The sequence below is a fragment of the Orycteropus afer genome, unplaced genomic scaffold (genome assembly GCF_000298275.1).
Source record: "Orycteropus afer afer isolate SDZICR_OR568_19922 unplaced genomic scaffold, OryAfe1.0 scaffold00232, whole genome shotgun sequence".
Taxonomy (NCBI): domain Eukaryota; kingdom Metazoa; phylum Chordata; class Mammalia; order Tubulidentata; family Orycteropodidae; genus Orycteropus; species Orycteropus afer.
Window position 1 is genome coordinate 2109098 of NW_006921819.1, and position 23582 is coordinate 2132679.

The 23582-nt window shown below is 39.2% G+C and overlaps 1 protein-coding gene across 1 annotated transcript in view; it reads left to right on the forward strand.

The window, feature by feature from the left end:
- The first annotated feature begins 3639 nt into the window (after positions 1-3639).
- NAPG (NSF attachment protein gamma) overlaps positions 3640-23582 on the forward strand; it is a 65884-nt gene continuing 45941 nt past the window's right edge. Inside the window, exons 1-5 of the mRNA XM_007948914.2 lie at positions 3640-3695; positions 8242-8309; positions 9610-9694; positions 11012-11029; positions 11669-11699. Coding sequence (XP_007947105.1) covers positions 3640-3695; positions 8242-8309; positions 9610-9694; positions 11012-11029; positions 11669-11699 — 258 coding nt within the window. The remainder of the gene's footprint in view (positions 3696-8241; positions 8310-9609; positions 9695-11011; positions 11030-11668; positions 11700-23582) is intronic.

The following is a 23582-nucleotide window of genomic DNA, read 5'->3' on the forward strand; positions in this document are numbered from 1 at the left end:
GCTCCCAAAATAGGATAGTAACCTTGCAAGGTGGAGACACACAGGGCCAGAGGCAATGCCATGTGTGTCTCCCCAAGTCTTACAGGCTAGGGGTTTTTATAATAGTTTTTAAGGCCGTGGGGTACATGATTTCAAAAGACCTTATGCAGGCAGGTATTCATAAAATCCTGATCCTTTTGTGACGGTCAGGAAGCTAAACAAGGCTGTGATAAATTCCTAAGACAGACCTCAACTTCCTTCAGGCTAGGTTCAAGCGCAGTCTCTTTCTAAGATGGAGTCTGTGTGTTTCAACATGGATGCTACAACTTTTGTTGCACAAGTGTATTCTGCTGTTTGCTCCTGGTTTGAGTCTTGGATCTACCATTTCATTTCTTCAGGCAGTAAATGAGGGCAGGGATGTACAGGCTCCAAAACTGGTTAACACTGACCATGGGTAGTGGGCTAGAAGACATCTCAAGAATGGCTTGTTATCAGGAAATGCCACTTAAGCAGTAAATTTATGTTTGCATTATTTCTTTTGCAGGGTCCCTTCCTTAGTCTCAGGATCTGAGAAATGCAACTGCCCTGTCCTGTGAGCTGTTCCTTTCTTGGTTTTATGATCTTGGGACTGTGCAGGGGCATGATTGATTAATATGGAACTCAGATTATGAAGTTAGAATACATATTCATTTCCCAGAAATTCTAATCTGTCTATACTATTACAGAATGACCCAAGGAAGCTGAAGGTATATGCAAGACAGTGGCTAGCATGCTGGACCACAAAACCCATGCTAGGTAATGAGGGAAGTAGGAACAAGATGAAGAACTATTGGTACTAGGAAGAGTGAATTAGAATGATAGGAGGACAGGCAGTTATTAGTAATTGGTAAGGTTAAGGATGGGGGTGAAGTTGGATTAAAGTGAGCTTCTGCCCAGTTCATAATCGAGTGGAATCAGTTCACACACACTACAAACTTGAGATGAGAAAGATAATTTATTACCATGCATATGGTAAGGAGACAGGGGCCAGTACCCAAATCTGACTCCCCAAATCGGGGTTGGGGTTCAGTCTTTGTAAGGTTCAAGAAAGGGGTCTATACATATTCATATACATCTCAGGAATTTGGGCGTGAATTGGCTGGAGATTAGCTGAGGTTTTATTTGCCTTGGTTTAAAGGGACAGACAATTTTTAATGCAGTGTACTTGCACACCTGATGAGTTATACAGACTTCCTGTCATCAGCTGTTTAGGGCTTAGGCAGACGGGGAGATGTTAGTTCCAAGCAAATTCATTCCATTTGTCTCACTGAGCATGTCTGTGGGCCAAAACAGATCTGGGCTGGTTTTAAATAATTTCAAGTTGGTCTTGGCTAAGTTTCTCAAAAACAACTAAGGAAACGAATTAGCATGCTTGCTCATCTGTCTCCAACCAGAGTGGGAGATGATTACCAAAAGGGTAGGGAACTGAGCTTCAATTCAACTCAGCTTCAGGGGCAGTGGTGATTCAGTGGTAGAATTCTTACTATGTGGGAGACTGTGGTGGTTATGTTTGTGTGTCAACTTGGCTGGGCCTGGTTGAGTGGCTGGGCAGCTGGGGGTAGTTATTCCCCATGATGAGACTGGCAATCAACTCCATGGTGGGATCTACCACAAGCAGCTGAGTAGCTGCCTTTGGGATGTGGTCTGATTCCTGTATATAAGGAGAAGCCTTGGGAATGGTCTCTATCTAGCCTATGGCATGCTTGGACCCTGCATGTAGCTGTGTTATTGCTCAGCAGCTTGCTATGCTGTGCTGACCTTGGGACTTACAGTGGACTTAAGTTAATGGCCTGCCGTGTGGTTTGGTAACATCAGGACTGTGCCTTTTTACTTGTCAACCTTGGGGCTTCTCAGCCTCAGCAGCCTGCAGCTGTCTAAGTGAAGAAATGCCTCTAGCTTCAGTGGGCCAGGAGCTGGAGGCAGAGCTGGACCCCAAGGTTGAGCTTTCACCCAGCCCCTAGAGCCTGGCACTTTGAACTTGGACTTAAAGCCTCCAAATTGTAAGAGAATAAAGTCCTGTTTGTTAAGGCCATACCATTTGTGGTATATTACTGTCAGAGCTGCACTAGGTAACCAGAACAGAGACCCAAGTTCAATTCCTGGCCAATGCACCTCAAGCATGGCCACCATGGTCTATCAATGGAGGTTTGTATGTTCCTATGATGCTGAACAGGTTCCAGCAGAATTTCAAGACTAAGGCAGACTAGGAAGAAAGGCCTGGTGATCAGAGTCCACTGTGTATGGGATCACCATAAGACAAGGGCCAACTCAATGGCAACTAACAACCACAAGGTCAAGGATATGATCCTGGGAATATGTTACTTAACTGGATGTAAAAAAAGACCACTGGAAGTTAGAAATTGACAGAGTGTATAGATATTGCAAGCATCATCCATGTGGATATAGACATTGCCACAAATTATGACAGAGAATTGAGCCAACTGTATTAAAACCAAAAAAACCAGAGTCAGATCTGACTCATAGGAACCCCTCTTTGGGTTTCTGAAGTGGTATCATTATGGCAGTAGATTGCCCATCTTCCTTTTGAGGAGTGGCTGGTGGGTTTAAACAGCCAGGCTTCTGGTTAGCGGTCAAATGCCTTAGGCACTATGCTACCAGAGCTCCTAAAACGATACTCACTGCCATGGAGATGATCTGACCCATGGCCACCGCCTTTGGGTTTCCGAGTCAGTAAATCTTTACAAAAGTAGCTTGCCCAGTGTTCCTTCTGTGGAGTGGCTGGTGGGTTTGAACCGTCAACCTTCTGGTTAGCAGTAAAATGCCTTAGGCACCATGTCACTTACCAGCTATTATTTCTACTAGGCCATCACAAGCGATCCTAACACCCTTAACTTTTCATTAGAGCACTTATCAGTCTGTAGTATTTGACAGTATTCAGTGCTTACAGTCTATTTTGCTAACCGCTGTGTACCTTGTAACTAGTATAATCAGAAATCAAACCAGCTGCCCTCTATTCTATTGGACTCATGGCAAACCCATGTCTGTCAGAGTAAAACTGCTCCACAGGGTTGTTAATGGCTGACTTTTTGGATAGTCAGGACTTTTTTCCGTAAGTAGCATACTGATCGACATATAATTGAAGCTCAAAATGAATACTGCTCTAGGTATTATACAGAGAAATTTCACATGTAATAAGTTATAAATGACAATTAACTCTACAAGGAGGATCTAGACTGTTTTCATTTGAAAGATAAATTCCTAAAAATTGTTGATTCTTTGGCGCCCAAAGCAGTGCCTGGCAAATTAGGTACTCATTAACTATTTGTTGAATGAACTATCGAGTGAGTAAGTGAGAAAAGGAACCAACCTACCATCTTAAGTACACCACCTTTCTACAGAAAAATCCTACAAAAGAACCACGCTTGCACAAGAAGCCGCGTCAGCCGGCGAGTACTGGCCTTCTGCGCCTGCGTGACTTTACCCTCTGCTGGGCGGAGCTGCGTTTGCCTTAGGCGCTTGAGCCCTCCGCGCTGCCGTAGTCCGTTTGGTTGCTGAGCGGTCCCTTTCCGTCGCCGGGTTCTCACGCCTACTTCGCCAGGCGCTTTCGAGTTGAAGGGAAGAGGTACGTCCTCACTACACTTCAGACACCGGCCTTTGGAGATGGCAGCTCAAAAAATAAACGAGGGTCTGGAGCACCTCGCCAAAGCAGAGAAATAGTGAGTGAGAGACTCTATGGACGGCCGCTTGCCCCGTGACCTCCCGGCCTGGACTTCGGATCCTGCGGGGTTGAGGAAAGGGGTAGATGTGGGTAGGGCTGTGCCGCTCTCACTGCCCTGGGAGGCTGCTTAGGACCCTTGGGGGACCCAACGGCAGTGAGTTTCTGTAGAGGGTGGGATCCTGGCAGGGCAGGGTCTCATGACCTTTGGCCAGAGTCGGGTGCCCGCCTCTCCGGAAGTCGTCTTTACTGCGTTCTTGTCCGGGGGGGGGGGGGGCGCACGTGCCCTTTACGCATTCTGTAACTCCTGATGGTTTTCCTCAAAAACAATTTCTCAGCCATTGCACTGGGGGATCAGCGATTCGTTGTGTTGGGGGCTGTGCTGTGCCCTGTGGGATGTTTAGCAGCATCCCTTGCCTGTATGTGCTAGATGCCACTAGTACCCTCCCTTTTTCCAGTAGCCAAAAATGCCCTCTATGAGACAAAACTGTTCTATTAAGAACCCCTGCGCTGAAAGACTCCGTGTTTTGGGAGAGTGGGCTACAGATTGACCTAGAAATGCCTCGGTGAACCCTTGTCATTTCTCTTCAGACTGTTCTGGGGGCATGAACTATGCCTCCTCATTATTTGTTCTATCAGCTTCTGCTATGGTATCTAGTATGCACCCAGCAAATATTTGTGGAGTGCAACTGATTGTCCTTAATTATTCTTTTTGACACTCTCCCTGCTCAATAAAGTTTTGAATCATTATTTCAACGGTCCAGCATTTACGGACAGTGAGAATTCTACTTTGTGCTCCGTGCTAGGTGGGCCATGTATGTAATCTGAAATCATCAGAACAATTTTCTACGTAGATATTCTCATTTTACAGAAGACGGAATGAGACTTAAAGAAGCCTCATAATGACTTCCCCAAGGCTGCACAGTAGTGGCAGAGGCAGTTGTCTAGCTGGAAAAACTAAAATTCTTTCCTTTGTATCCTGTTACTTCCGGGCAGTGAATAAGGGATTGAGGGGAAGCTGGGCAGTGAATAAGGGATTGAGGGGAAGCTCTCTTGGTGCAGGAGGTGCCCAGTCTCACTTTCTAGCAGGAGCAAACACAAAAACAAACAAATGCATGTGATAAAGATCATCACAGAGATGTGTTAAATGTGCTTTGGTAACAGAGGGAAGAGTTTATTTTGCCTGGGGAAATTTAAGAAGGTTTCATAGGTAATTTCTGAACCAAATCCCGAAAAACCCCACTGCCATAGAGTTGTTTCCAACTCATAGCAACCCAGTAGGACAGAGTAGAACTGCCCCATAGGGTTTCCAAGGCTGTAAATCTTCATGGAAGCTTACTGTCTCTTCCACAGAGCGGCTGTAGGTAAGTTTGAACCGCCAACCTTTTGGTTAGCAGCAGATATCTTAGGCACTGCACCACTGGAGCTCCTTGATTTTTGAGCAGGGCCTGAAAAATAATTTAAAGACAGGGAAATCCTTCCTGTGATATTCTGCGCACAGGGTGCAATGCTTTCACAGCCCTGAAGAGGTGTACAGGGAATGGTGAATGTAGCGTAGGTGGAGCGCGATAAAATGCACTAGCACAGAGAACAGTCAGGGACAGCCTGTGAAGGGGTTGCCATTCTAATGGCCTTGAATCTTTTCTAGGCATTGAATAATCAGTGGATGTGGTTAGATTTATTTTTGGCAAAATAAATAATGGTGGAAACAAGAGTGGACTGGAGAGGGTGAGAGCTACAAAGTTGTTGCTGTTTATTAGCCACTGGGGATACAGGTATGACATGAAAGTGGCTCCTTCCTCAAAGTTTGGAATCTGTCGGAGAATAGACAAGTAAACAAAAATAGGGCATTAAATGCTAGAAGTATACAGTGGATACGGTGAAGGAACAAAGGAAAGGAGAGGAAAAGTTAATCTCCCATGGTGGGGGGAGTGGAAGAGGAGGGCAGAGCAGAAAAAGTGATTGACCCATGAAGGTGATGTATGTAGGTCAGAAGGCTGTTGACCTTATGTAAGAAGTGATGAGAGCCTGAAATCAAGTAAGGATAAAGGAGGCAGGATTGGGCAACCTTTATCGAATAGAATTGACAAGATTTGATGATGCTGGTTCTTTGCGTGTATGGTTAATACATATAATTATCTTTTTTTGTGTGTGGCATTTTAGAAATTATGTTAGCATACATAATGTAATGAGAACTTTGGAGTAGCGGTGAAGGGTTAGGAGGCTTTATTGCATATTTTCTGAACTTTATGGATTAATATAGACATTTTAAGATTTTATTTTTGACCAATAAAATGCTTGGTAAGCTTTAAAAGTTGCTTACAGATTTGAATCCTGTTAATAGTACTTAGACAAAATATGTGCTAAATAAATTTGATTGGCAAAAAAGGTAATAAGTTAGAGGCTTTGGGCAGTTCCCATGCTGTTACACAAGGAAAGGTGTACTTCACCTAGCCTCTGATTCCTTTGAAGCTAACAGGGTCATTTGTAAACAGATTTCTATTAATTGAATTGAAAGTTAGGCTATAAGATGGTATTTATTTAGCAATTCTTACATGCATCCAAGTGTGAGAGTCATTGGGATAGATGAAACCGTAAATCTGAAATTATCTTAAAGAAAGAAAGAAAATATTGCAGAAAGGCCAAAAGGACTCAGAATTGATTGTCCTTTGATTTGGCATCTAAGAAGCCATTATTGATCGTGTAAAGCAGCTTCTCTTGGTTTTGATAACAGTCTTCTCTTTGTTGGTCATCCTTCCTTTTCACTGGTGGTTGATTCTCAGCCTTATATGCTGACTCCTTTTGTTCCTCTGAATGTTTGTCTTCCTTAGTCTTTCTGTCTTCTTGCTACATTATCTATAGGTAGTATTGTCTATGTTCATGATGAAGTATATTCTGATGACTACCCAATTTATTCCTAGACCTTTCCTCTGAACTCCATGTCTACGAATGATACAAATGGTTAGCACGCTCTGCTGCTAACCAAAAAATTTAAGGCTCGAGTCCACTCAGAGGTACCTAGGGAGAAAGGCCTGGCAGTCTACTTCTAAAAAAACACAGCCACTGAAAACCCTGTGGAGCACAGTTCTACTCTGACACATGGGATCACATGAGTTGGAATCGATTTGATGGCAGCTGGTCCTCTGAATGCCAGTCTTAGGAATTTAACAGCTTCCTTGATACTGTGCTTCAGAGGTTCTGAAGCTTTAATGTGCGTTGTTGTTGTTGTTGTTATTTGCCGTCGAGTCGGCCCTGACTCATAGCGACCCCTCCTTGGGTTTCTGAGGCAGTATCACTACGGAGTAGGATTGCCCAACCTTCCTTCCATGGAGTGACTTAGGTCCTGTTATAGTTCCATCCCACCACAGAGTTCTGAGTTAGTTGGTCAAGGATGGGGCTCAATAATTTGCATTTCCATTGGTCACAGCCAGCTACCCAGAGCAACTGAGTAGTTGAACCTGCGGGCTTGGGACCATAGTCGCAGGGGACATCAAGCGCAATTGGCATAACATACTACACAAAACATTGTTCCACCTCCTACTTTGGCGAGTAGCAACTGGGATCTTAAAATCTAGCAAGCTGCCATCTAGATGCAATGATGGGTCTCTCCTCTTCAAGAAGAAAGAAGAAAACCAAAATTCATGGAAACATCAGTCCTAGCGACTGGTACACCATCCGATCTGCAACTTACACAACTATGAGACCAGAAGAACTAGATGGTGCCCAGCTACCACTGTCATCCACTTGGAAGGGATGTAGGACATCCTGGATAGAGAGGGAGAACAATGTGGTACAAAACTCAAAATCATTTGGAGGCAGAAAAAAAAAAAAAAAAAGGTGGGGACCAGGTTTGCTGGTCCAGTAGAGCCTGGTGGAACCACTGAGACTATGGCCCCTAGCTGCCTTCAGGTCTGGAATTGAATCCACACCTGTGGTTTCCAGCCAAACAAAGTACAGGCATGTGAGTTAAACATTTACCTTAAGTAGACACACGTCCTGGAGAGAACAATCATGGGAGAAGGAAGGGCTGCTTATGTACAGGGAGACAGCTCAGGGGGCAGGAGAGTATGGAGGGATGGAGACTGGGAAGAGGGAACTATGGGGAGGAAGTGGGAGGGGAGCTGTTGCATTGTGGTAAACTGTGGTCAATGACATGAGACAAAGTATATGTGAACTGCTGTATGGAAAGTGAATTTGCTCTGTAGATCTTCACCCAAATAAAAATGAATAAATAAATAATAGTTTGCATTTCCAGCCAGTTCCCATATATTGCTGATGCTGCTGGTATAGAGAACACATGTTGAACATATAGCATCCACATTCTATGTGTATGACATTTTACAAGGAGGTCACCACTTACATGAGTGGGAAGGCAAGTGGCAAGGGTGTATTTAGTGATAAATAAGTTTTGAAGGAGGTGGGTTAGATGGAGAGTTTGTGCCTGATGACTTCTGCTGCTGCTGCTGCTTATTCTTAAAATATTAGAATTAGGGTTTTCACTTACGTAGTTGGCAACTTATGTGAAATGTGTCTTCCTTTCATTTTAGCCTGAAAACTGGTTTTTTGAAATGGAAGCCAGATTATGACAGTGCTGCTTCTGAATATGGGAAAGCAGGTATGTGTGACTGTATCCCTGTCATTTCAATGTATAACTTTAAAGCAATCTAATTACTTTTTCTCAGCATAATATTTATTCTTAACCCTAAATCTAACCCAAGGCCAAAGCCTAACACTAACCGCAGCCTTACTGTTAGGTTTTAATAGCTTTTGAAAAATACATTAAGCCCTTGTGTTTTTTCCCACCTACTTCAGGTGTGTTGAGGACTGAGTTGAAGATGCTGCTATCTTTCATGATAGCAGAAATGGGCATAGGGTTGGTAGTACACAGATGCAGGTCTTTAGTATAGTTTTTACCTTTTTTGTACACATTTGTAACTGGAGATTGCATTTTTACAAGTTTCCTCAATGGGAGAAATTAGCTAATTTATTTTGTATGCATTTGACACCATGAAATACTATTAAAGTCAGATATTCCAGGGTAAATTGTCTCCTTAAGGCATTCTTTGTTGATTTTTTTTTAAGTGGTTATGGAAAATAAATAATTAGTACAAAATTTTTTAAAAAACAAAATGAGGAAACCAGGAATGAGAATTGTTATAGTATTTTGTTTCTTAATTAACAAGCATTTAATGATTTTTTAAATAACATTTTCTGAAGGCAGTATGATTTCTATTTCTGTCTCCTGTTTGCAAGCAAGTCTTACTAAGTTTTCCGGAATTTCTAAAATATATTTTAAGGCCACTTCTAATAGTTTTGCTCTCATGAAGATATTTCTATGACACTAACAGTATACTTTCACTCTTGGGACAGTATTTTCTCTCTAAATGCATTAATGCATGTAATTAAAGAGTGAACCAACCAGGAGGGTTTATTATAAATACTACTGCATTTATTTATTTTCAGTTTCTAAATAAAAGCTGGACTGCTATAACTGACTTTTAAGAACACTAAAATTATTAAATGTAAAGGTGATAAGCTATTGTTTCCTGTGGCAAAATGAACCTCTCTGTAATTTGGAATTGGTTTGATTGATGTTGGTGTAGTTTCTTAAGGCTTAGACATTGATATTGGAAAGACTTCTTGAGTTTGAGTGGAAGTAACACTGACCTGTTGCCACGTGATTTAAAAATATTAGACTCTTTAAAATACTTCTAAATTAATTGATAATCAAAAAAGTTACAAGAATATTACTTTATATAAAAAGTTGTATTCTATAGTTTTATGAAACTTTCTAAGTATTTGGTTAAAATAAGTGTAGTTTTTAATACTTCACACCTGATGCAGATTTCAATAATGATTCATTTGATGTTTTTTAATAATGGAAATAGAAAGTCTGTTTTTCTGTTCTGTTTCAGCTGTTGCTTTTAAAAATGCCAAACAATTTGAGCAAGCAAAAGATGCCTGCCTGAGAGAAGCTGTTGCACATGAGAATAACAGGGCGTATCTTTTTCAACCTTTTGAAAAGGAGTTGACCATTTAGATGATTTTGATAGAAACTAGTTATTTTTTCTTGTTAAAAGTGCTGCATGTGTGATGGTGCCCAGCTACCACTGCCATCCACTTGGAAGGGATGTAGGAGATCCTGCATAAAGAGGGAGAACAATGTGGTACAAAACTCAAAATCATTTGGAGGCCAAAAAAAAAAAGGTGGGGACCAGGTTTGCTGGTCCAATAGAGCCTGATGTAACCACTGAGACTGTGGCCCCTAGCTGCCCTTCAGGTCTGGAATTGAACCCACAACTGTGGTTTCCAGCCAAACAAAGTACAGGCATGTGAGTTAAACATTTACCTCAAGTAGACACACGCCCTGGAGAGAACAATCATGGGAGAAGGAAGGGCTGCTTATGCACAGGGAGATAGCTCAGGGTGCAGAAGAGTATGAAGGGATGGACACTGGGAGGAGGTAACTATGGGAAGGAAGTGGAAGGGGAGCTGCTGCATTGTAAATTTTGGTCAATGACATGAGACAAAGTATATGTGAACTGCTGTATGAAAAGTGAATTTACTCTGTAAATCTTCACCCAAATCCTAATTTAAAAAAAAAAGTAAATAACATTAAAATAAAAAAAGTGCTGCATGTGAAGTTCAGTGCTTTTAAAGTAGATAATGATTGGAAAAATTCTGCAGTTCAAAACTCTAAAGGAACATTTATATATAGTGGGGTTTGATCCTTTTCTCCACATTGATTTGCACAACTCCTCTTGGGAGTTTGGAGTGACGATTCATTTATTTACTGTTACTGGGTTTGCTTGATGATGGTTTTATTTGGAATGAAGTAGATTAAATCTGTAGATGACTGCTGAAGATAAAGATGTAGCCAGATAATTGGAAAAAAGTAAAATGGCTTATAAATTTTACTTAATACATAATTTTCCTTAGATATTTGAAGTAAGATTTCCATATAATTTAAAACAATACATTTTTCTAAGATATTTTAAAGCTTATTGACTAAACAGTGTTTCATTATTTCATCTCATTTGTCAATTGGAGTTCTAATAACCTTGCATTTTGATTAATGCATTTGATTAATGCAGAATGGAAATAGTTTAAAATCTGTGGGGTGTTTTGTCTATGCTTTTATGAATTATATATGAGACATCAACAGGCAATAAATTATTTTTGCTTTACCTGTTTGTAGAGGTTGACTTTTGGAACAAACTGGGCTGTGATTTTTTTAACTTTGTCTTTTAAATAGTAAACCTCTAGAAATTGTTGATTCCTTTTTTCCTTAATTTTAACTTTGTGACATCTATTCAGTCTTTTTCATGCTGCCAAGTAAGTAAATAATCTCCATATTTTTATGTATTTGCAGATTGCATGTTTTAAATGTTGCCATTTTCTATAGTTCATTAAATTTTTCCCAAGTTGTAGATTCATAATTACTGAATTACTTTATTTAAATAAAATAGTCATTTCTATTTGGAGTAGTTGTCACTTGAACCTTAGAAACAGAGCCACTGATAACTAAGATTTGTAGCATTTAAATTAAACTTAGTATTTTCAGGACCATTTTGTTTAATAGCCTTTGAAAAATCAGGTAACCTAGACCCTCTTCTCTTTCTTATTAATAGTAACTGTGTAAGTGAAGCAGGCAGCTTTTTCCAGTTTTTGTAGGGAGTATATTTGTTTTAACACTTGGATGTAGGTTTGCGTAATAGAAAATCATTTAACTTTTCTTGACCTTTACTTAGTTTTTGCATTTGCAAAATAAAATCCCTTTAACTGAAATGTCTGATGTTCCTAAGAAGGAATTATCCACAAAAATAAAAAGAAGAGAAAATTATATTGTATGGTAATATAAATCCCAAGTAATATATTGTGCTTGAGCTCATTTTAATTGAGGTAACTCTCTGTAGGACGTTTCTTCTCTCCTTTCTTTAGGCTCTGATAACAGAAATTGTATTCTCTTTGCAGAGCTTATGAGCAAGCTGGCATGATGTTGAAGGTCAGTAATTTTGTTATACTGTCACAACTGTTCTATGGATAAAATGAATGTTCAAGTGAAAGTTAAATTGAGGCTGATAAGCTTCTTTGCTGTAAAGGAAGAGATGCTAAGTTATGATTTCCTGTCATAACTTAAGGAATACGTACTGGACCCATAGGGTATGTTTTGTGTGTCTTAAGATGATGTTGTTGTTGTTGTTACGTGCCGTCGAGTCGGCCCTGACTCATAGCGACCCCTCCTTGGGTTTCCGAGGCATTATCACTACGGAAGTAGGATTGCCCAACCTTCCTTCCGAGGAGTGGCTTAAGATAGGGAGTTTTTAAAGTGAAATGTGAGAATTTAATGGAGGGAACTGGGAACAACATTGTAACCAGGACATCTTGCTGTAGTGAAAATGCATCTGTACTTTTTTACTATCCATGGGTTATAGAAAGAAGAGATTTTTTTTGCTTGTTTTACACATATTGATTGACAGCAAAGAGAGCCAGAATACTTCAGTGCTTTTTCTAGGTTAATGCTGATTCTTTTTGAATGGACTATTTTCACTCATGTGCCTGTGCCACTTTTAATATTTCTGGTTCTTAAAAGCTTGGTGGGAGTTAATAACCTGTTGTGGTGAGACAGAGCGTACTACTTTATGATATTGACTCTTAAGAGTATGTCAAGTGGTGATTGAAATAGAAAATTTTCTTTTATGGTTATTTTTTTTCATTTGTTTATATAATCTCTAATATGATAAAAGCTATCTTGAATTATTTATTATAAAGCTTTGTATTGACTTACACTTTGGTAAAATTTTTAATTTCTGTAACTTGTAATGTTAACTCATAAGTACATGCTCATTGTAGGACATTTATAAAATGACTGCAGAGATGAAAAAAATTATTAATAACTATTAACAAATTTTAAGGAGCTCTGGTGGCATAGTGAGCATGTGGCTGCTAACCAGAAGCTTGGTGGCTCAAACCTACCAGCTGTTCCACAGGAGGAAGATGAAGCAGTCTACTTTCTGTAAAGATTTACAGCCTTGGAAACCCAGTGGGGGTTGCTATGAGTCAGAATTGACTCAGTGACAGTGGGTTTGGTTTTGGTTTATTAACATATTTTTTTCATTCTAGACTTTTTCTATACACATATATTTTCTTATACAAAACTGAGATGATACGCAGTTTTGTATCTTGCTGTTTACATTTATCATGCAAATTTTCTTACATCGTTTTGAAAAATACTTTTATAATATATCTGAAGAACTTGAGGAATTTTCATAACCTTTGACCCAGGAATTCTAACTCTGTGAATGTATCCTAAAGAAATAGAAATATAGTGAAGATTTAGGCATAAGGATGTTTATTGCTACATTGCTTATAAGAAAAAATGGTAATTCTCTTAAGTTTTTAATAATAAGAAAATGTTTAAATTATGATACTCCCTTATAGTAAACTGTTGTATAGCCATTGAAATAAAGCTTTTCTGACTGAAATAGGTGACTGGATTTATATGTAATTATGCAAGGTAGTTTATCATTAATAGTTCTTTAGCAACTGGAATTTCTGTTGTAGCCAAAGAAGCCAGGGATCAGGGATCTGCCCTGGCCTTCTGTCTGTCAGTTTCCCTGGAGAACTAGCAGATTCCCAGGAGACTATCATAGTTTCAGTGTACCTGGTATCTATTATTAGGATAATAATAATAGATACCAGGTACACTGAAACTATGATAGTCTCCTGGGAATCTGCTGGCCACTCCTCGGAAGGAAGGGTGGGCATTCCACTTCCGTAGTGATACTGCCTCGGAAACCCAAGGAGGGGTTGCTATGAGTCGGGGCTGACTCGATGGCAAACGACAACAACAACAACAACAATTATTAGGATATACTGTTGTTATTTTTTTTCTTTTTTCAATTGTGATTTGAGTGAAAGTTTACAGAGCAGATTCACTTTACATGCAGAAGTTCACATATACTTTGTCTCATGACATTGACTACAATTTACCACAAGGCAACAGCTCCCCTACCACTCCCCCTCCATAGTTACCTCTTCCCTGTGTCCGTCCCTCCATGAACTCCTGCCCCCTGAGCCGTCTCCCTGTACATACACAGCATTTCTATTCTCCCATGATTGTTCTCTCCAAGGAGTGTATCTACCTAGTGTAAGTGTTCACCACTTATACCTGTCTTTTGTTTGGCTGGAACCCACAGGTGTGGGTTCAATTCCAGACCTGAAGGGCATCTAGGGGCCATAGTCTCAGTGGTTCCATCACATCAGTCTCTATCAAACCAGCAGACCTAGTCCCTTTTCTTTTTTTTCCCAAATGATTCTGAGTTTTGTTTCATGTTGTTCTCCCACTGTATCCAGGATCTCCTACATAGATCCCTCTCTCAGTGGTTGACAGTGGTAGCTGGATACCATCTAATTTTTCTGGTCTCATAGTCATATAGGCTGAGGAACGCATGGGGTACCAGTCACTAGGACTAATTCTTTCCATGGATCTTTGGTTTTCTTAATTTTTCATTGCTCTGGACGAGGAGAGACCCATCATTGCATCTAGATGGCTGCTTGCAAGCTTTTAAGATTCCAGTCACTACTTGCCAAAGTAGGATGTGGAACAGTGTTTTGTGTAGTATGTTATGCCAGTTAAGATTGATGTTTCCTGCAACTATGGTCCCGAGCCCACAGGTCCAAGTACTTGCTCCCTCTGGGTAGCTGACTGTGACCAAGAAGTGGCTACAACCTTGCCTCTTGTCGGTTCTACTATACACTTAGGGATTCTTGCAGAACATGTAAATACCCTTGTAGAACCATTGTCTGCCAACCCTATACATGGTCTTGGGCATACTCCTAGCTGCATAGACATATCTCATAGTTCAGCCTGTCCACCCATCTGTTCACCTGTAGATCATTATTTGCCTTCACTGACAACGTAGCACTGTATGTGCAGAAGGGTTTATCTTTGTTGTCTGTACCTCCCATGCACGCTCTCTGTCTTCCTCTTCCTCAATGCCACCATGTTGATCACTCACATTTGATACATTGCCCTTCTCTTCACCCAAATCAGTACTTGTCTCTACCTATCTGACAGTGTTCTCTCCCTTCCCCACCCACCCCTTGCAACCAACAAAGATAATTTCCTTCCATATATGAATCTTTCCTTGATTTTTACAATAATGGACTAATACAATATTTGTCCTTCTATGATGGACTTCTTTCACTCAGCATAATGTCCTCCAAGTTCATCCACATTATGCGGTGTTTTCCGGATTCTACATTATTATTTAGGGTTGCATAATATTCTGTGTGTATGTACCATAGTTTGGTTATCCATTCTTTTGTTGATGGGCACCTAGGTTGTTTTAATATTTTTGCTTTTATAAATAGTGCTGCAATGAACATGGGTGTGCATATATCTGCTCTTGTCTTGGCTCTCACTTCTTTAGGGTATATACCTAGTAATGGAATGACTGGGTCAAATGGTATTTCTAATTCCAACTTTTTAAGGAATCTCCATACTGCTTTCCACTGTGATTGTACCATTTTACAGTGCCACCAGCAGTGGCACTGTAAAATGAGAGTCCCAATTTTTCCATATCCTCGCCTGCCACGTCTGGCAAAACCGCACAGGTCACCAAATGAAGTGACACGAAAGGATTAATGGTTTTCTTTTTTTTTTTAAAAGGAAGGGGGGCCAGGTGGATGCCCTGCATGTTCTGCGAGAGTGACCCCTGATGCCTTTGTTCTACTTTATATGTTTATACATGATTACATCATTAGTCTTCAAATTCATATAATCAGCTTATTCTCTACAGAGTTAAAGTTTTACTCCTCTGTGTACTCAAGGACAACAGGTGGTCATTAAAACAATCACAGAAGTCTCCTCAGGAATAAGGAGTGTAAAACTATAAATTTTTTACTATGGCACAGTGACCCAAAGTATGAAACATCCCAATAAGATGAAAACATGGACTACTAGAATAACATCTACTTTTAATACTTGATGTTTTGCCAGTTAAGCATTTAACAGTGAGAGAGACCTTGCCATATCTTACAACCACAAGAGAGGCCTTGCCATCTATCTCTTCAACCCTCGCCAGCATTTGTTGTTTTCTGTCTTATTGAACTTTGCTGCTAGTACTGGAGCAAGATGGTATAACATTGTTGTTTTGATTTGCATCTCTGTAATGGGTAATGATTGTGAGCATTTCATCTTATGTCTGTTGGCCACCTGAATATTGTCTTTGGTGAAGTGTCTATTCATGTCTTCTGCCCATTTTTTAATTGGATTATTTGTCTTTTTGTTGTTGAGGTGTTGGAGTTTTCTATAAATTCTTGAGATCAGTTCCTTGCCAGATATGTCATTGCTGAATATTTTTCCCCAATCTGTAGATTCTCTTTTGATTCTTTTGGCAAAGTCTTCGGAAGCACATATAAATTTAATTTTGAGAAGGTCCCATTCATTTAGTTTTTCTTCTGCTGTTTGTGCATTTTGGGTTATGCTTGATAGTCTACTGATGCCATATATTAGGGCCTCTGAATTTGCTCCTGGTTTTTCCTTGGGGAACTTTATAGTTTTATGTTTCACATTTAAGTCTTTGATCCATCTGGAGTTCGTTTTTGTGTATGGTGTGAGGTACAGATCTTGTTTCATTTCATTTTTCTGCAAATGGATCTCCAGTTTTGCTAGCACCATTTATTAAACAAACATTCTCTTCCCCATTTAATGGATTTAGGCCCTTTGTCAAAGATCAGCTGCCCATAGGTCAATGGATCTATATCTGGGTTCTCAATTCTATTCCATTGGTCTATGTGTCTGTTGTTATACCAGTACCTGGCAGTTTTGACTTGGTTTTGAGATCTGGCAGTGTGAGACCTCCTACTTTGTTCTTCTTCTTCAGTAGTGCTTTGCTTATCCAACGTCTCTCTCCTTTTCATATAAAGTTAGTGATTGTTCTTTCCATATCCTTAAAGAATGTTGATGGGATTTGGATTGGGATTGCATTGAATATATAGATTGTTTTGGGTAGAACTGACATTTTCACAATGTTCAGTCTTCTATCCACGAGCATGGTATATTCTTTCTTTGATGTAGATCTCTTATGGTTTCTTGAAGTAGTCTTTTATAGTTTTCTTTGTACAGGTCTTTTGGGTCATCCCTGGTAAGATTTATTGCCAAGTATTTTATTTTTTTGGTGGTGATGTGTTGTTATGTACTGTTTGGTAGCTACTGTAAATGGTATTGATTTCCTTATTTCTTTTTCAGCAGTTTCTTTGCTGGTATAGAGAAATCCAACTGATTTTTGGATGTTGATCTTATATCCTGCCATGATGCTAAATCTCTCAATTTGTTCCAGTAGATTTTTTACTGAGTCTCTTGGTTTTCTAGGTATAGGATCAAATCATCAACAAATAGGGAGAGTCTGACTTCTTCCTTACCAATTTGGATGCCTTTGATTTCCCTTTCTTGCCTTATTGCCCTGGCTAGACTTCCCATGTAATGTTGAATAGAAGTAGTGATAGAGGGCATCCTTGTCTGGTTCCTGTTCTCAAGGAATGGTTTCAGCCTCTCTCTACTGAAAATAATGTTGGCTATTGGTTTTGCATATATGCCCTTTATTATGTTGAGGAATGTCCCTTCTATTCCTGTTTTGCTGAGAGATTTGATCAGGAATAGGTGTTAGATCTTATCAAATGCCTTTTCTGCATCGATTGATATGATCATGTGGTTCTTCTCCTTTGTTTTATTTATGTGGTGAATGACATTGATTGTTTTTCTAATGTTGAACCATCCTTGCATATCTGATATGAACCCCACATGGTCATAATGAATGATTTTCTTGATATGTTGTTGCAGTCTGTTGGCTAGGATATTGTTGAAGATTTTTGCATCTATATTCATGAGGGATATTGATCTGTAGTTTTCTTTTTGAATGATGTCTTTGACTGGTTTTGGTATCAAGGTTATGCTTGCTTCATAAAATAAATTAGGAAGGATTGCATCCTTTTGTATGTTTTGGAATAGTTTGAGTAGGATTGGTATCAGTTCGTCTCTGTATGTTTGGTAGAATTCTCCACTGAAACTGTCTGGGCCAGGAAGTTTTTTTGTTGGTGATTTTTTAATGACCTGCCAATTTCTTTTTTTGTTATGGATCTGTTCAACTCTTCCATATCAGTCTATGTTAGTTTAGGTAAGTGGTTTGTTTCTAGAAATCTGTCCATTTCTTCCAGATTTTCAAATTTGTTGGAACACAGTTCTTCATAGTATGCCGATATTATCCTTTTTATTTCAGTTGCTTCAGTTGTGATGTTGCCCATTTTGTTTCTTATTCGTGTGGTTTGTATTCTCTCCCTCTTTTCCTTTGTTAAATTTTCAAGTGGTTTGTCAATTTTATTACTCTATTCAGAGGAACAACTTCTATTCTTGTTGATTTTCTTCTGTTGTCTATTTTCTGTTTCATTGATTTCTGCTCAAATATGTATGATTTCCTTTCTTCTGGTGACTGTAGGGTTTTCTTGCTGTTCTTTTTCTAATTTTTGGAGATATTGGTATAAAGTGTTGATTTTGGCTTTTCTTTTTTGATGTGTGCATTTATTTCTATAAATTGGCCTCTGATCACTGCTTTTGCTGTGTTCCAAAGATTTTTGTATGTTGTGTTTTCATTCTCATTTGATTCAAGGATTTTTTGAATTTCATCTTTTATTTCTTCTCTTCCCCAGTCTTTCTTAAGGAGGGTGTTGTTCAATTTCCATGTGTTTGCTCTTTTTCCATTGATCTTCCTATTGTTAATTTCTAATTTCATAGCATTGTGATCTGAGAAGATGCTTTGCAGTATTTCAGTGTTTTTAAATTTATTAAGGCTTGTTTTATGGGCCTAACATATGGACTGTCCTGGAAAATGTTCCATGTGCACTGGCAGAGAATGTATATTGTGCTTTTGTTGGGGAAAGTGATGTGTAGATGTCTGTAAGGTCAAGTTGGTGGATTGTATTGTTTAGCTCTTCTGCATCTTTGTTGAGTTTCTTTCCAGTTGTTCCTATCTTTTGTTGAAAGTGGTGTATTAAAATCTCCCACTATCGATCAGAGACCTCCCTGGGTTAAGGAAGAAGACATACCACACCGGCGACCACACACCATACCAGCGATCATCCCAAGGATCTACCTTCACCTGATTTCATCGATAACTTGGGTTGGCTAGGTGCAAATGGGTACATCCGAACAGAGAGTCCATTGATACTACAGGAGGGCAAGCCTGGGGAGGTGCCCCTGTAGTGGATCACTGATCAGGCATGGGTCAGCTTAGTGGCACTGAGAGGCCTGTGCTTGACTTTATCAGTAGTATTGGGATGACAGGTTACTAGCAGGCACTCTCCTGACTCCAGTGCTGCTGGAACCAAGTAGATCTTTGGTGCTGCAGGTGGACGGACCCAGGTAGAGCTCCTGTGGCGGATCATGGTCTGGGCTGGTGCCGTGGGTTGGCGTCTTGAGAGAGGAACCCCTACGGCAAATGACAGAATTGGGCAGTTGCCTTGGGTCTGCTTTTTGGCCCCGAGGGGCCTCAGGAGCGGGATTTTTGTGTCTGAGCCAAGCGGAAAGTGGCAACCCCCTAACAACTAGAGTCTTTGCTGAAATTGAGGTGCAGGCCTGTGAATAACAGTACAGTGTCATCATTAGCAGTCCACTCAAAGTCCTATAAATCACCCCTAGCAACAGGGAGCTCTCCTTCTTCCACTTTTCTGCTCCCACATTCTCCACCAATAACCTCACTCATCCAGTAGAGGAAACCACATTCAGCCACCATAATATCTTCTGGTTCAAACTCTAAACCCTCTTTACAATGAACAGAAACACATTCCATATACACATTCCACACAGTGATTCCACCATCACAAAGAAAACTGCAGAGCGACCCAGCATATCTGAATTAATAACTAAAAAAAAAAAAAAAAAACCAGCTTCGCCTGTTCAAAATATTAAACCATAAAACCAAGACAAAACAAATCAGTACATAAGCAACAGTTACAGACAACCTCAAAATGTCTAGGAAACAGGCTACCTCAAATCAAACAAAAAAAAAAAACAGGACAAGACATTAGATGCAAAACCACAAAGGTCTCATTAAACATGGAGGAAGAGGAGGCAATAGAATTATCTGAGAAGGAATTTGGAAGATATGTTTATAGAGCTTTACAAGAGCCTAAGAATACCCCAAACAGAATCAAGGAGAACACAGTTCCCTGGAAGAACTCAGGAAAATCATTCAAGAACAAAGTAACAAGATTAATGCACAATCAGAACTCATACAAAAACAGTAATTAGAAATCCAGAAGATGAATACCAAAATTACAGAATTACACAACATAGTAGAAGCACAAAAGAGTAGGTTAGAATTGCCTGAAGAACACATATCCCAACTAGAAGATAAATCCCTGGACACCAGCCTATATGAAGAAAAATCAGAACCAAGATTTAAGAGAAATGAAGAGAACCTAAGAATTATATGGGATGACATGAAAAGAAACCACATAAGACTCATTGGAATTCCAGAAGAAGAAGAGGTGAAAAAACCACTGAGAAAATTATGGAAGACCTGCTAATAGAAGACTTCCCCCATATCAGGAAGGAAGAAAAGATATTTGTCCAAGAAGCTCCTAGAACCCCACACAAGATAGATCCCAAGAGAAAAAACACTAAGGCACATTATAATCAAACTCTCCAAAACCAAAGACAAAGAAAAATTTTTGAGAGCTGCCTGGGACAAAAGAAATACAACAATCAAACAGTTAGGTTGAGTTCCAATTACTCAGCAGAAACCAAGCAGGCAAGAAGGCAATGGGATGGCACATATAAAACACTGAAGGAAGAGAACTTCAAGCCAAGAATCCTATATCCAGCCAAATTATCCATCAAGTATGATGGCAAAATCAAGACATTTGCAGACAAACAGAAATTAAGTGATTTTGTTAAAACCAGACCAACCCTAGAAGAAATGCTTAAGGAAGTCCTTCCAATAGAGAACCCATGACAGAGATCAACAAAATCAAGATACATGACATCAACACCAAAACCAAATCAGAAATAGAAACTCAAAATAAGACTTTAAAACATTGTACACTAAAAACCAATGAAGTCAATCAGCACACGACAACACCAACTAACCTTTTAGAGGTTACCTTCTAGGTACAAACTCCTGAATGAAGAGGAAACCAGGACAATGTCTTCACAGTATGCACTGTTCTAAAAATGTAGAGACAGGAGTATACGCTAAGGTAACCACAGAGAAAATTAACAGTCCCCCTAAGCAAATACAGAAGGAAGGAAAATGGGTTTAATAAACACAAAACCAACAAGAAAGAAGAAAAGGGAGAAAGCATTAGCCAACAAACTGAACTCAGGACAGAAAAGTATATAGACCAAGGAAACACCAACAGCATGACAAAACAACACATAGATGACAGCAATAAATTCATACTTATCACTAATTACTCAATGTGAATGGACTCAATGCATCTATCAAGAGAAAGAGAGTGGCAGACTGGATAAGAAAAGAAGACCTATGATATGCTGCCTACAAGAGACCCACCTTGGACACTAAGATAAAACAAATTAGGAGTTAAGGAGTGGAAAAAATATAAGCCATTGGGAACCAAAGAAGAGCAGGAGTGGAAATACTAATTTCTGATAAAATAGACATTAAGGTAAAAAACATCCTAAGAGACAAAGAAGGACATTATATGATGCTGAAAGCATCAGTTGACAAGACATTACAATAATAAATATTTATTCACCCAATGAAACTGCTCCAAAATACATGAAGCAAATATTAACTGAATTAAAAGGCATACTAGACAACTCTACAATAGTAGTAGGAGACTTTAACACACGGCTTTCAAAGATAGACAGGTCAACTAGAAGAAAACTCAACAAATACAGGAGACCTCAACAGTACAGTCAAACAACTCGACCTCATAGACATATGCAGAGCATTTCACCCAGCAAAAGCACAATTCACATTCTTCTCCAGTACACATGGATCCTTCTCTGGAATAGACCATATGTTAGGATGTAAAACAAGCCTCAATAAATTGAAAAGCATTGAAGTACTACAAAGCATCTTCTCAGACCACAATGCTATAAAATTAGAAATTAATAATAGGAAGAGAAAGGAAAAAACATCAAACATATGGAAGCTGAATAATTCACTGCTCAAAAACTACTACTGGGTAAGAGAACAAATAAAAACTGAAATAAAAAAAAAATTCCTAGAAACAAATGAGAATAAAGCTACATTATACCAAAACCAACTGGGCACAACGAAAGCAGTACTCAGAGGACAGTTTATAGCAATAAATGCATACATCAAAAAAGAGGAAACAAAATCAACACTCTAACTCATCAACTCCAACAACTAGAAATAGAACAACAAAAGAATCCTACAGCATCTAAAAGCAAGGAAATAATAAAGATCAGAGCAGAAATAAATGAAACAAAACAAACAAAAAAATAGAGAAAATCAACAAAACAAAAAGCTGGTTCTTTGAAAAGATTAATTAAATCAATAAACCATTGGCAGACCTAACAAAAGAAAAGAAAGGGAAGATCCAAATCACAAGAATTGTAAACGAAAAGGGTGTCATCACAACAGAAGCAACTGAAACACTAAAGATACAGCATATTATGAAAAACTATACTCCAGCAGATTTGAGAACCTAGAAGAGATGGACAACTTTCTAGAATCACAAAACCTACCTAAACTATCCCACTCAGAGATAGAAAACTTGAGACCTATAACAAAACAAGAAATTGAACAGGTCATAAAAAACTTCCCACAAAGAAAAGTCCTTTGCTGGAGAATTTTATCAAATGTTCAGAGAAGAGTTGACAACTATGCTTCTCAAGCTATTCCATAGCATAGAAGAAGATGGAATACTCCCAAACTCATTTTATGAAGCAAGCATAACACTAATAACCAAACCAGGGACAGACACTACTAGAAAGGAAAACTGCAGACCAATATCCCTCATGAACATAGATGCAAAAATCTTTAACAAAATCCTGGCCTACAGAATCCAACAACATATCAAAAAATTAATACACCCACACCAAGTGGGATTCATACCAAGTTTACAAGAGTGGTTAAACATCAGAAAATCAATGTAATCCACCACATAAACAAAACAAAAGAACCATATGATTATATCAATCGATGCAGAAAAGGCATTTGATAAAATCCAACATCCATTCATGTTCAGAACTCTCAGGAAAATAGGGATAGAAGGGAATTCCTCAACATAATAAAGGATATATATGCAAAGCCAATGGCCAACATCATTATTAATGGAGAAAGACTCAAGGCATTCCCCTTACGAACGGGTACTAGACAGGGATGCCCTCTATCACCACTTCTGTTTAACATTGTATTGGAAGTCCTGGCCAAGGTAATAAGGCAAGAAAGAAAAATAGTCATACAAATTGGGAAAGAGGAACTAAAACTATCTATTTGTGGATGATATGATCCTGTACATAGACAACCCAAGGCACTCGATAAAAAAATACTGTAACTAATAGAGAGGTTCAGCATAGTGGCAGGATACAAGGTCAACATAACAAAAATCATTTGGATTCCTCTACCCCAACAAAGAGTCCTCTGATAAATAAAACAATATCATTTACAATAGCTACTAAAAATATAAAATATCTAGGAATAAACCTCACCAGAGACACAAAAGACCAATACAAAGAAAACTATAAAATACTCCTACAAGAGATAAAAAGGGCACTACATAAATGGAAGAACCTACCTTGTTCATGGGAGCTCTGGTAGCGTAGTGCCTAAGGCACTTGACTGCTAACCAGAAAGCTGGCGGTTCAAACCCACCAGCCACTCCTTGGAAGGAA